Genomic DNA, 12746 nt, shown 5'->3' on the forward strand with positions numbered 1-12746 from the left:
AAAAAAAACTAACTGAATAATATAGCACGTGCCTCTAGTGTAAGATAACTGAATAATATAACTGAGTAACCGCACATATATGATCATTCCTTCAACCAAAAAAATCGCTGTTCCTTGGTAGTGATCCGTGTGAATTGTGTCATCTATTCTCAACCGTTAATAATTTTTTATCCAATGGTCTATATCATTAAATAGTTTATTAACATAAACTCACTTTCACAAAGAAAAAACAAATCGTGTCATTCTATATAAACAATATTATTTCACTTTTAAAATTATGTGACATGATAGAAGAACCAAGAAACAAAATATATCATTTCTATAAGAGGTCAGAGGTGGAATAAATTCTCTCCGGTAAATCTTTAACTAGATTCATCCTCACGATTCAAAATTTTCTCAATCTTCTTTTTTTGTATGTTATCATGTCATCTTATTTAATTTTTTTTTCTGTGTTATTTCACTGATGAATGATGCCACAAAAGAAAATTCAAACCCATCGAAGAGGTAAAAGGTTTGAGAGAAAAAGATGACATTGTATAAACATAAATTAAGGTTCATTAGGAAGAAAGAGATGACATTGTATATGAAGTTTGAAGAATGTTATTACTAAAGGTGAATGAATCTCATAAAAAAATGTTATCAAAGTTAACAAAATAAAATTTAAAATTATATATAATTTATATGCTATGAAGATTATTTAATTATCATTTACGATTTAAGATGAAAGTGGTAATTTCTTTTTTTTTTTTTTTTGATAATGAAAGTGGTAATTTCTACCTTATGACTTTTAATATAAAACACAAATTATTTTCATATCAATTTTGATTGTTAAGACCATATGACAGCAATTTTGTTGTTGGTAATTAATACTTTATCGCAGCGACTTTAATCGTTAAGAAATGTCACATAAGACATCAATATACTTGTTACAATAGCAGCAATAATAGTTGTTGTGAAAACATAAACAATAGCAGCGACGCTGAATGTTGTTGCAAAACTTTTTGCAACGGCACTTATAGCAACGATATGCAGCGACTATTTTTTTGTTGGCGAAAGTATTATTACCAGCAACTTTAGAGTTTTGCCAAGGAATTTTGTCGCTGCAAAATGTCATTTATCTTGTAGTGAATGCTCCTGCACTCTCATAACCTTCCTCTTCACTAACGACAATTTGAGCTGACGAACTACCACCACCCCTTCTCTCAGGGCAGTCCTTCTTGAAGTGACCTGGTTCATGACAATGATAGCACTTTAACTTGCCACCACCATCACCCTTTGACCTAGACTTGGACCTATGCTTCTTTCCCTTCCCCTTACTTTTGTTCTCGCTTCTTCCTCTCGTCACATTCAGCCCTTCTCCGCTGTCATCAATCCTCAAGTCTCTCATCTTAGTCATCTCCTTGGTTCTCAAAGCCGATTGGACTTCATCCAAGGTGATAGTACCTTCTTTTCCATAGAGCAATGCATCCTTGAGGTTTTCAAATGACTTAGGTAAAGCACACAATAGGTGGAAAGCTTTGTCCTCGTCCTCCAAGTTCACATCAATGTTCGCCAAATCGTCAATAATCTTATTGAACTCCGAAAGCTGCTCAACCACGGACTTGTTCTCCGACATACGATAGAAGAACAACCGTTCTTTCAGACACTGCTTATGTGCCAAGGACTTGGTCATATACAATGCATCAAGCTTCGACCACATCCCTGCAGCAGTCCTCTCCTTTGCTACTTCTCTCAACACATTATCCGCGAGGCACAAGATAATGGCACTCAATGCCTTATCATTCATCTCGTTCTTCTCTGCTGCTGAGAAAGTATTAGGCATGTTCGCAATTCCTAACAATGCTTCTGAACACTTCTGTTGTGTTAATATTGCCCTCACCTTCACCTTCCACAACCCAAAGTCGTTACTCCCGGTGAACTTCTCAATGTCCCACTTAGAACCCATGATACTTAAATCGTTTGATCCTTTGCCCCACGGTGGGCGCCAATTGTTGTGAATTCGGATTGAATCACACCAATAAAATAATTGATGTGTGGAGCAAATAACGATTAAGCAATCAAATAATGAGATCGGCAATAAAAATCACAAATCAAAAGATAAAGCGATAAAAGAAAAGAACACAAGAGAATTGTTTACCCAGTTCAGTTAATGTGACCTACTCTGGGGGAGAGAGCAGCTCTCCGATCCACTATCAAACTTGTTCCTTGATTACAATGAAATTCACCACAAGAGTTACAAGATTTAGAGTTTTTCTTAAATCTACCCTAAGCTCGAATTTCTTCCCGTGACCAAGAAATTCAATATGAAAGTGTTTCCCAAGGTGATAGAATGTTTCCCTAACCCTAGAGTCTTCCCAAGATGAAATCTCTCAACCCTAGCCTTTTTGTTAGCCTTTGAAACCCTAAAATCCACTTAAAAAAGTCAGAAAACGCATAACATATATATAGGCCCGCAGACACTACGCCTGGGCGCAGCCTCCCACGCATGGGCGTGAGCAACCTGAGTTCAGCCCAGTTTTTCACGCCTGGGCGCCAACTCCCACGCCTGGGCGTGAGCAGGCAGAGACTACCAAAACATGATTTTCTGATTTTTACATTATTTCAAGGCAATATTCAACACTACTTTTACTCAAAATCTTAAGACATTAGGTTTATGACTTATAATCCGTCAAAAAGACGTTATAGTAAAAAATATGTGTCAGATTGTGTGTTGCTATCATTATTTTGTTTATTGAACAATGGTGGAGTCGTTGTATATTTTTTAATTTGTGACAATTCTAGCTAGAGTCGTTTTTAATGTTACTTCTCCGGCCATAGCTGAATTGAACTATCCCTTTGTGGTGGAAGCCATAGCAGTGTAGAAAGGATCACATTTAGCCATTAAATTGATGCTTTTGTAAACAAATTGTGTTGGCGTTTTCACCGCTTTTTTTCGTCGGCTTTAACTATATGGGCCAGATTAAGTAAATATTTATGGTAATCGTTCTTCTAATTGCTGTTTTGTTTACCGTAGATTTAACATTTTTATTTAACTGTCATTTTGTTATTTTTTTAAGGATATGATTTGTCAATTATATTTTTTGTCAATTATTTTTATTTTTTTCAATAAAACTAATTAATGTTATATATTTGGAAAACTAAAATTTATTTATTTTTTTAAAATTTTTTGGTACATAACATATTAAATTTATTAGAAGAAAAAATGTTTGTCAAAAACTAAAAATTTATTGGTTAATTAAAATTAGGATATAACATGAGAAAAATGTGCAAAAATACACTTCACTAATTTGATGTTACTATTTTAAAAAGATACTTAAAAATGAACGGACCAAGTGTTAATTGATAATGTATGAATCCTGATAGAAAGGCATCTTAATGAATTTTAACTATTAGACTATTAATTTTCCTAAAAAAAACTATTAGACCGCTTAAAATAAAAAATATTCATATGTATGGGACGCATCTCAAATAAAATTATATCAAGTTGAAGGAACCTACGCAGTAAAAAAATTACTATTCCATCATTATAAGACTATTTTATGAAGAAAAAATAATAGTTCACAAGTATAAAAAATTTACAAATTTTCAAATGTATTTATTACGGTTTGTCTAAATATACCCTTTATTAATTTCATTAATTTGTATTAAAATATGATTTGACAACTTAGAGCAAAAAAAGGCATAGCATAACAAAATGTCACAATGTTCATGAGATTTATTTAAGGCTTAAAAATGAAAATGTCCCTACAATTATGTCTTGTTTTGATTTTAGTTTCTGCAACAAAAAAAAATTAGTTCCTGCAAATTCTCAAAACTTTTAAAAAGGTCCCTGGATTGAATTTTTTGTTGACATATCAAATTTATGATGATTTGACAGATGCTGACTAGACTTTTATGGTGACGTGGATATTTTAATTAACATTTTCATTTAACTTTTCACATTGAAATTAATTTTTTATTTTTCATAAAAACAAAATTAGTTAAATATTAGAATTTAAATCTGCTAATAAAATTGAAAGGGAAAAAACAAAACGGTTTGTTTTCTTCATCTTCTTCTTCAAGTTCCTACTACATAACACCGCAACAAATTTCATAATTCAAATTCCAAAAAACATTTTCCTCCTACAAAATCACTTCGATCCAAAATACATAGGAAAAAAAAACTCCAAAAATACTGAATCAAGCTTCTTCAGTTCCATAGGTAAAAGATGATACTCAGGTACCACGAGGAGGACAATTATGGAGGCACCGAGAGAGAGAGGATAGATGAAGAAGAAATATAGTGAAAATGGATAACATTGTCTGCGTTTTCCATTCCTCCATTCCTTTAACTTCTATTTCTTTTATTAATTTTGTTTTTACGAAAAATAAAAAATTACTTTTAATGTGAAAAGTTAAATGAAAATGTTAATTAAAATATCCACGTTTATGAGTTTGTACCCAAAAAAAAAGTTTAACTACACATTTGGTCCCTTACGTTTATTTTAGGTTTCAAATTGGTCTCTTACGTTTAAAAAGTATCAATTTGTCCCTTATGTTTATTTTAGGTTTCAAGTTAGTCCTTTCCGTTAGTTTTTTCATTAACACCGTTTGAACAGTACACGTGTCAGCGTGTACAAGTGTCACGTGTCTGTCCACATATGCAAATTGACTGCCACATGTGACAAAATTGACGGAAATGACTAACTTGAAACCTAAAATAAACGTAAGGGATCAAATTGATACTTTTTAAACATAAGGGACTAAATTGAAACCTAAAATAAACGTAAAGGACCACATGTGTAGTTAAGCCAAAAAAAATATCCACATCAGCAAAAAAGTCTACTCAACATCTCCCAAATCATCATAAATTTGACATGTTAGCAAAAAATTCAACTCAGGGACCTTTTTAAAAGTTTTGAGAATTTACAAGGACTCAATGCAAACTTTTTTTTTGCATGGGCTAAATCAAAGTAAGGCATAATTACAGGAACCATTTTCATATTTAAGTCTTTATTTAATATATTCGACATATTGGCTTATATTATAAAAAATAGTACAAGTAAACCATGCTGGTTGCTGAAACAAGCAAGTTTATATTGTTTTATAATGGAAAACATATCAACCACGAGCGAGGAAAAACCTTTGAATTTTGATCTCATATCATGGTGCACAAAAACGGCGTCGTAATATAAACTAACGTATCCAAAACGAGTATGAGATGAAAATGTTTCAACAACAAGAGTTGAATTTGATTAAAAATTACATAATTAATTAAAAAAAAGTCAACTAGTACCACCCAGTCACATTTTCCCCTAACCTATTCTCTTCTTGTTAATTCACACATCAAATGCTTTTTATTTTAACTCAATATTTGGTCTAAAGACGATTAATATGAGTGGTTTAATTTTTCAGTCCACTTACGCGAGAAATATAAAATAAATAAATAAATAAATAAAAAACTAAGTTCAGTTTAGACTAACTTATCAAAATTAATATAAAAAAAAAAAAAAATTTAAGAAGAGCAAACCCTGAAGAGCAAAATTAATATCAAAATCACTAACCAAACTTTGAGAGCAGCAAACTCTTTATGGACATACAACATACTAATCTTTGTTTATGGTTCACACATCTAATAAATTACCAGCCACAAACATTCTTGATTCAACCATCAAATTAATAAATCCACAACCACAAAAGTGTGTACTTGCCAAGTTGCCATAAATGATTGTCGGAATAATGGCTAATAAGCCATGATTGACCGAGCTCGATACACATTCTTTGATTCAATTATGATTGCTTCTTACATATTCATTGGTGTCATTTAGATTTTTTATTTTTTTTACATGTGCTTGTATATAAATTAATTTGTTTTAACTAATAAAGAAAAGAGAATTGATCTATCTATTGACTATTCCTAGTCAAATTTTTACAATGCTTATTGTCGTTGATTTTGTTGTTGTTATTATTATTATTACTATTATTATTATTATTATTATTATTATTATAAATATTGTAATATCAATGCATAATTCATTATATAATAATATTAATTTTATAAAAATATACATTAATTGTTATCGTTAAACTAAAAATTGAAGATTGCAAAAATGATATCATTATGCTAATTTCACCAACAACCCAAATTCACACGGAATTCATCTGATCTACCCTCCAATTCCAAATTCCAAATCTCTTTTGGTTTTGAGGGCTCAATATGTTCTCCATGTGTACCTTGTGCCACATGCATGAAGACTCTAGCAAACATTTGTTTTTTTTTTTAATGTGATTTTGCAGTTCAGTTTTGGTATTAGATTACTTTCATTTTTAACATTCTGGCGGACACAAGTAATAATGTTCATATTTAATTTGATAGAAATTTGTAGTTGTAGCCATTTTGTAGAGTGGTTATCATTGTAGCCATTTTGTGATGAACAATATTGTATCCGATATTATAGAAAGAAGAATATTACCATGTGTAGTAAGAACACGTGTTAAGGAAGCAAATGTAAAAATTATTTATTGGAACTCCTTGAATAAGATAAGTAGAGTGATAACTGATAACTTGCAACACAATACACATACACTTCATATTCAATACTTTCTTCCAACAACTTTTTAAGTTCAATTTTTTAAATTATTGACAAATTTAGAGCACACATAATAATTTAAGGATTGTCGGCATCATCATGACCGGTGACATCTACTCCATTACTTCCTATTCCAAAACCCATGCCCATGCCAAATCCAATTCCCATACCATTGTTACCACCACGATTGTTCCCCTCGCCTTTGTTGGTACCATCTCCACTTGTACCCATGCCAAAACCAAATCCACTGCCATGGCCATAACCTCCTCTACTGCTACCTCCACCACCACCACCTCCTCCTCCTCCTCCTCCCGTCATGCCACTTGTACCTCCACCAAAACCGCTTCCATAGCCATGACCATTGCCTCCATTGCTACCTTCTCCACCCCCTCCTCCACCTCCACCACCATTTCCTCCTCCAATACCACCCATACCTACACCAGCACCAAAACCACTACCATAACCTTGACCTCTATTGCCACCCCCTTCACCCTCACCCCCACCACCTCCTCCTCCCCCTCCCATGCCAATTGTCCCTGAACCTGCACCCCCGCCAAAACCACTACCATGACCTTGTCCTTCTCCTCCTTCTATATTAGCTTCACCACCGCCACCACCTCCTCCTCCTCCTCCCATCCCACCCATTCCTCCACCGGCTCCAAAACCACTCCCCCGACCTCCCCCTACTCCATTTCTAGTCCCACCTCCACTCCCTACTCCTCCCCCGCCATTATGTCCTTCATTACCCTGACCCACACCAAAACCACTACCTCGACCCTCCCCTCCACTACCAAAACCACCACCACCTCCTCCTCCACCACCACCACCTCCAACACTACCAAACCCTACCCCAGCACCAAAACCACTACCATGACCGTAACCATCACCATTGCCACCAATGCCACCACCTTCTCCTCCTCCTCCCCCCCCTCCCCCTCCTCCACCACCCATTGCACCAACTCCATTGTTTCCTTCACCTACACCATAACCTTTGCCATGTCTTGACCCCACACCAATGCCACCACCCCCACCACCACCTGCTCCTCCACCTCCAACAGCATCGATCACTTTACTTGGACTAGAAACTGCAATATTACCTTTGTCACTGTTAGAATTGCTATCACCTTTTCCAGAGAAACTCCCACATCCCCTCCAACTACTATATAAACAATAATCATCATTATTATCTTCACCGAACCTCCAACGGCTAGGATCAGCAAAACTACTACCATCTATGTTCCTCCCATTGCAAATACCACTCATCAAAGTATAAAGAGTGCACAACACAAGTAAAGCCAAGTGCAAATACTTTGCATTAGTAGCACCCATATCGATTTTAAACAACTTACTAATATTTGCTTGATGTTCTTTGGTTGTAATGGTCTCTTTATATAGGTCTCTTTATATAGAGAACTAAATACACTAAAATAATCTACATGCTCATTATTGAATCTTAAAGACAACTTAGAAATGTGTCATGTGTGCTATAGAATTTGAACATCCAATTGTACTAAGTTTCAATCAATTTCTTGCTTATTGGTCAACCATGGCCGACAGAAAATATTAAAAAATGGTAGGTTCATATTATTTGTTGTAATGTTGTGTTTTAATCTAATGAACCTCCAGCTAGACAGCAATAATTGCATAGTTATTAGTAGTTTATTTGTAATGGAGTGGTTAACTAAGTATATCGATCATATCCTAAAAATATCAAAATATATGGAAGGAGCTAGCTAGAGATGAAGTATTCAAAATATATTCCATATATATCGATTGGCTTTTGAACCATTATTCAATGTGTAATTACAAAAAGGAATTAACGGGTTTTCTGACTTTTCTCATATTAAGTATTTACACTTTGTTATTAGTAAATTTAATAATTAAATGTCGATATTGTTAAATTGAACACTTTTATTAGAATTTATAGACATGCATAAAACTTAATTATTATGATGATAATAGTCATGGTGTCTATGAACAATAACAAAAGGTGTTCCCACTTTAGAAAAAATAATGCAAGAGCAACAATGTGGATACCATGTGATGTGACCAATTAATAGTATTGAATTTTAGACACTTGAAGTGTACCGATATATATTTGTTCCTTTTTGGCAGTGTTTGTTCGATTTGATAGTTGTTTTAGAGTTTAGACAATTGAAGTGTACGCTTACCAAAATACAAACATATCCACACTTAGGCACTCCCAAATTTTCATCACTTTTCTTTAGGTTTTACTATACATTTGACCCTTTACGTTTATTTTAGGTTTTAATTTGGTCCCTTACGTTTAAAAAGTATTAATTTGGTCCCTTACGTTTATTTTAGGTTTCAAGTTAGTCATTTCCGTTAGTTTTGTCACTAACACCGTTTGAACAGTACACGTGTCAGCGTGTCCAAGTGCCACGTGTCAGTCCACATATGCAAATTGGCTGTCACATGTGACAAAATTGACGGAAAGGACTAAATTGAAACCTAAAATAAATGTAAGGGACCAAATTGATACTTTTTAAATGTAAGGGACCAAATTGAAACCTAAAATAAACGTAAGCGACCAAATGTATAGTTAAACCATTTTCTTTAAAATAAAATTTTCATAATATAGTTCAGATAATTGGGATATTGTATGTAAAATGGAGAAAATTCAAGTAGTTATAATTTTTTATGAATTTTTTTCTTTCTATTTTACGGTAGACAAATTAATGATATGGTTGTAGAATAATTATTTGTATCATTGTTGATAATAATCTTCTTCTTTTTTGTCGAGTTGTTTAGTGAATAAAAATTTCATTCTTAAGGTGAATAATTGGATGTTCGGAGTTCGAACTTCGAACCCTGACATATAATTTAATATTTCTACCCATTGAATTAAACTCACGAGGTCATCATTATCGACTATTTTTTAATATCAATATATATATGGTGGAGTATGGGAGTAAAAAGTCAATCATTTTTATAATCAAAAGTGAAAGAATGGTTGAAGTTAAAGAATTGAAAGATCATACGATGCTTTCCTTAATATCTTTCATTTTTAAGGATTGTTGGGTGCTTCAAATATTGTCACGTTATAAATAAGTTAGAAGCTAGAACAATAATGAAGGTCATCACATTTATATATAATCTCAAAAGTGATTCATCAAATCAAGAACAATCGTGTTGTCAAAAACAAAAAAAATCAAGAACAATCTTCATTATATTAAGTTAATTAATAGATCGTAATTAATTCATAAGGTTAAGATCTCTGAAAAATGGGTACTCTTAAAATTTATTTCAAAATTTTAAGAGTACCCATTTATCTTATAAACTCTGAAAAATGGGTACTCTTAATCTGGTGCAGGCAGGAGTATGATGCACTTGCAAAAAATTTGAAAAAAAAAAGTTGATGTGGCAGGTGAGTCACTTAAGTGACTTGCCACATCAGCATTGACTTGGTCAAAATTGACCTTTTACAAAAGGGAGTAAACATAGAGGGTCAAAACTGCTATTTTGAAATATAAAGGGCTATTCGTACCTTCATTTTTTAAAATTTATCTTATTTTGTAGTCATACCCGTACCGACTATATGTATTGTACCTGTACCTATGCATCATAGGTTAGGGTGTGGTATAGTGGTACCATGTATGGTACTTGTTATATTAGTTATAATTTTCTCAAATATATGTATAGAAAGAAATAGATGGTTGTATTGAAGAAATTCGGTCTTTATTCATCTTGTGCATAGACTGGATTATTAATATATTTGTCATTCGGAAAAAAAAATGATTATATTTGAAGATAGCATACCAAGAAATTTTAAAATAAAAATTATTTAAAAATAGTCAGGATGGTGTGATCTATCATCTATGACTATTATATGATTTTCTTGCCTATCTTAATTTCTTGAATAGGAGATTTCTTTTTTAAAAAGCGGAGAAAATTGACATTGATTCTAACTTGGAACTAATTGTAATGATACATAATATTTTTGTTCAAAAAATAATTGTAGCTTTTGATTTCAAGCGCAAATGTTTCTTGAATTTTATTGTTCAATTTATTTTTACGTAAATATATTCAAATATAATTATTTATTTTTTTTCAAACAAATATAAATAACTTTAATAAATATTTATTTGTCAAAAAATAACTTTAATAAATATTGAACTTAACTTTCTCATCACAGAAATAAACACACAATATTGCTCTCTTCTATGATTGAAATATTCCATGTACTCAATTTTTAACATATGCATTATTTGGTAAATTTCAACCACTCTCACTTCCTCTGATCAATATTTAATTATAAGCTATATCAGCATAGCTCTATTCATCACAAGACATATATTGGATTATTAATATATTTATACACACAAGACAAGACTGCTAATATACTCCATAATATATCATTAGCGGCTAAATTTGTTGTTGTTTTGGTACGTGACGTGACACTCTATTTAGGCTAACTTTTGCTCATATTTGTTGCTGTTATACATCAAAAGAAAATTAGACATTGTCGATAATTATGATAATGATTATAAGATAGTCTTGACCACAAAATAAAGCATTTATATATTATTCGATTCAACCAATAAGCTAAGACTGATATTTTTTTTTTTATTTCTCAACTAATACAAGCTAGTAATATTAACCTTACATAATTAAGATCAAATTGAAATCATCACAAAACACTAAGCTTTAGACACAAAAAGTGTGCACATGATGGCAAATGGTAAAATCATGGTTGTATTTGATTGAAAACATTTCCGCCTACACCGCCGCCAACACCGCCACCAAAACCACCACCCATTCCACCACCAACGTGTACACCGCCATATCCTCCATTTCCCATACCGCTACCACCTCCACTACCATATCCTCCATTTCCACCACCATAACCACCACCTGCTCCACCACTAGATCCACCATTTCCACTACCACCACCGCCTATTGCACCCCCACTAGATCCTCCATTCTCGCCACCATATCCACCACCTATACCTCCACTGCCAGATCCTCCATTTCCACCACCAAAACCTCCATATCCACTACCACCACCGCTAGATCCGCCACTTCCACCACCATATCCATTCCCTCCACCTCCAACCCCGCCACCAAAACCAAATCCTCCACCGTATCCTCCAACAATACCACCAGTTGAACCACCACCAATTGCACCACCATATCCTCCACCAATATTGCCACCAGCACCACCACCATAGCTATGCAAATGATGAAGAACTTTCATTTCTTCACCAACTCCACCAAACTTTCTAAAACTACTAGCTAGACAAGTAATTGGAGCTAGAAAAGCAAGTAAAAACAATTTAGAAATCATGACTACGAGTAGAACAACACTATATATGATTTGCAAAAATTGTTTAGACTTAGATATCTACTACTAGTGTTCATGAGCTTCTATATTTAAGCAAGTATGTATATATGAAGTTATCTCATGTAATTTGTGCTCAACCACTAGTAGTTAGTGTTCTCTCAAAATGTGAACGAATATAGGTTGTGCATGAAATTTGTATGGTCTTGAAAAATAAAGATATACTAGTATTTATTGTATAAAATCAGTTATCAAAAGTTTTTTTTTTCATATAGCACGTGTTTATTAAGGAGAGTACAAGGTGTACTCCAACTCAAAGCGTCAAATTATCCTAGTGCCACTTCATGTATTGAGTCGGTCAATATAAAGCGAAGTTCTGACTTTAAATGGGCACCTGCAAATATATGGACGGTGGAATGGATGTTCCTTGAATTAGTCGGTCTTTAAGCTGAACACTAAGAATTAAAGAAAAATGTAATTCAAAAAAAAAAAAAAGGTAACAACGGCCAGTTTGCATTTCTTGTGCATTTGAGTAAGTGTTTAATAATGTTTGTTGACTAACAATTTGAGTAAGTGTTTCTTAATAATACTTGTTGACTAACAAAAATTACAAGGATTGTAAACAACCCATTGATGGAGTATCTTTCAAGTAGAAATCTCATTTCTAAGTTTTTATTCATCGTTGTAAACATAATTTTAAATTGTAATATAAAAATATTTTTTCGAATCATATTTTTAAAATAAACACAAATCTTAAATATATTCTAAATGTTAGAATTTCAAATACATATTCTTTAGTTTACAATGAAGTTCGGGATCGAACTCAAGATCTCGAAGGGTATTTGTGTCATTACCCTATGAAATTTGATATGTTA

At 33.0% G+C, this 12746-nt stretch overlaps 2 protein-coding genes across 2 annotated transcripts; both read right to left on the reverse strand.

Annotated features, from left to right (window-relative positions):
- Positions 1-6647: 6647 nt before the first annotated feature.
- On the reverse strand, positions 6648-7898 carry LOC123896303 (glycine-rich cell wall structural protein 1.0-like). The gene has a single exon (XM_045946713.1). The coding sequence runs from the start codon at positions 7896-7898 to the stop codon at positions 6648-6650; it is 1251 nt and encodes a 416-aa protein (XP_045802669.1).
- A 3379-nt stretch (positions 7899-11277) lies between these two features.
- Positions 11278-11877, reverse strand: LOC123896304 (glycine-rich protein 5-like). The gene has a single exon (XM_045946714.1). The coding sequence runs from the start codon at positions 11875-11877 to the stop codon at positions 11278-11280; it is 600 nt and encodes a 199-aa protein (XP_045802670.1).
- Positions 11878-12746: the final 869 nt, after the last annotated feature.

Source organism: Trifolium pratense, linkage group LG7 (genome assembly GCF_020283565.1).
Source record: "Trifolium pratense cultivar HEN17-A07 linkage group LG7, ARS_RC_1.1, whole genome shotgun sequence".
NCBI lineage: Eukaryota > Viridiplantae > Streptophyta > Magnoliopsida > Fabales > Fabaceae > Trifolium > Trifolium pratense.

What these genes read in the sequence shown, in the direction of transcription:
- LOC123896304 (XM_045946714.1), bottom strand. Translation starts at nt 11,877, where the DNA reads ATGATTTCTAAATTGTTTTTACTTGCTTTTCTAGCTCCAATTACTTGT.
- LOC123896303 (XM_045946713.1), bottom strand. Translation starts at nt 7,898, where the DNA reads ATGGGTGCTACTAATGCAAAGTATTTGCACTTGGCTTTACTTGTGTTG.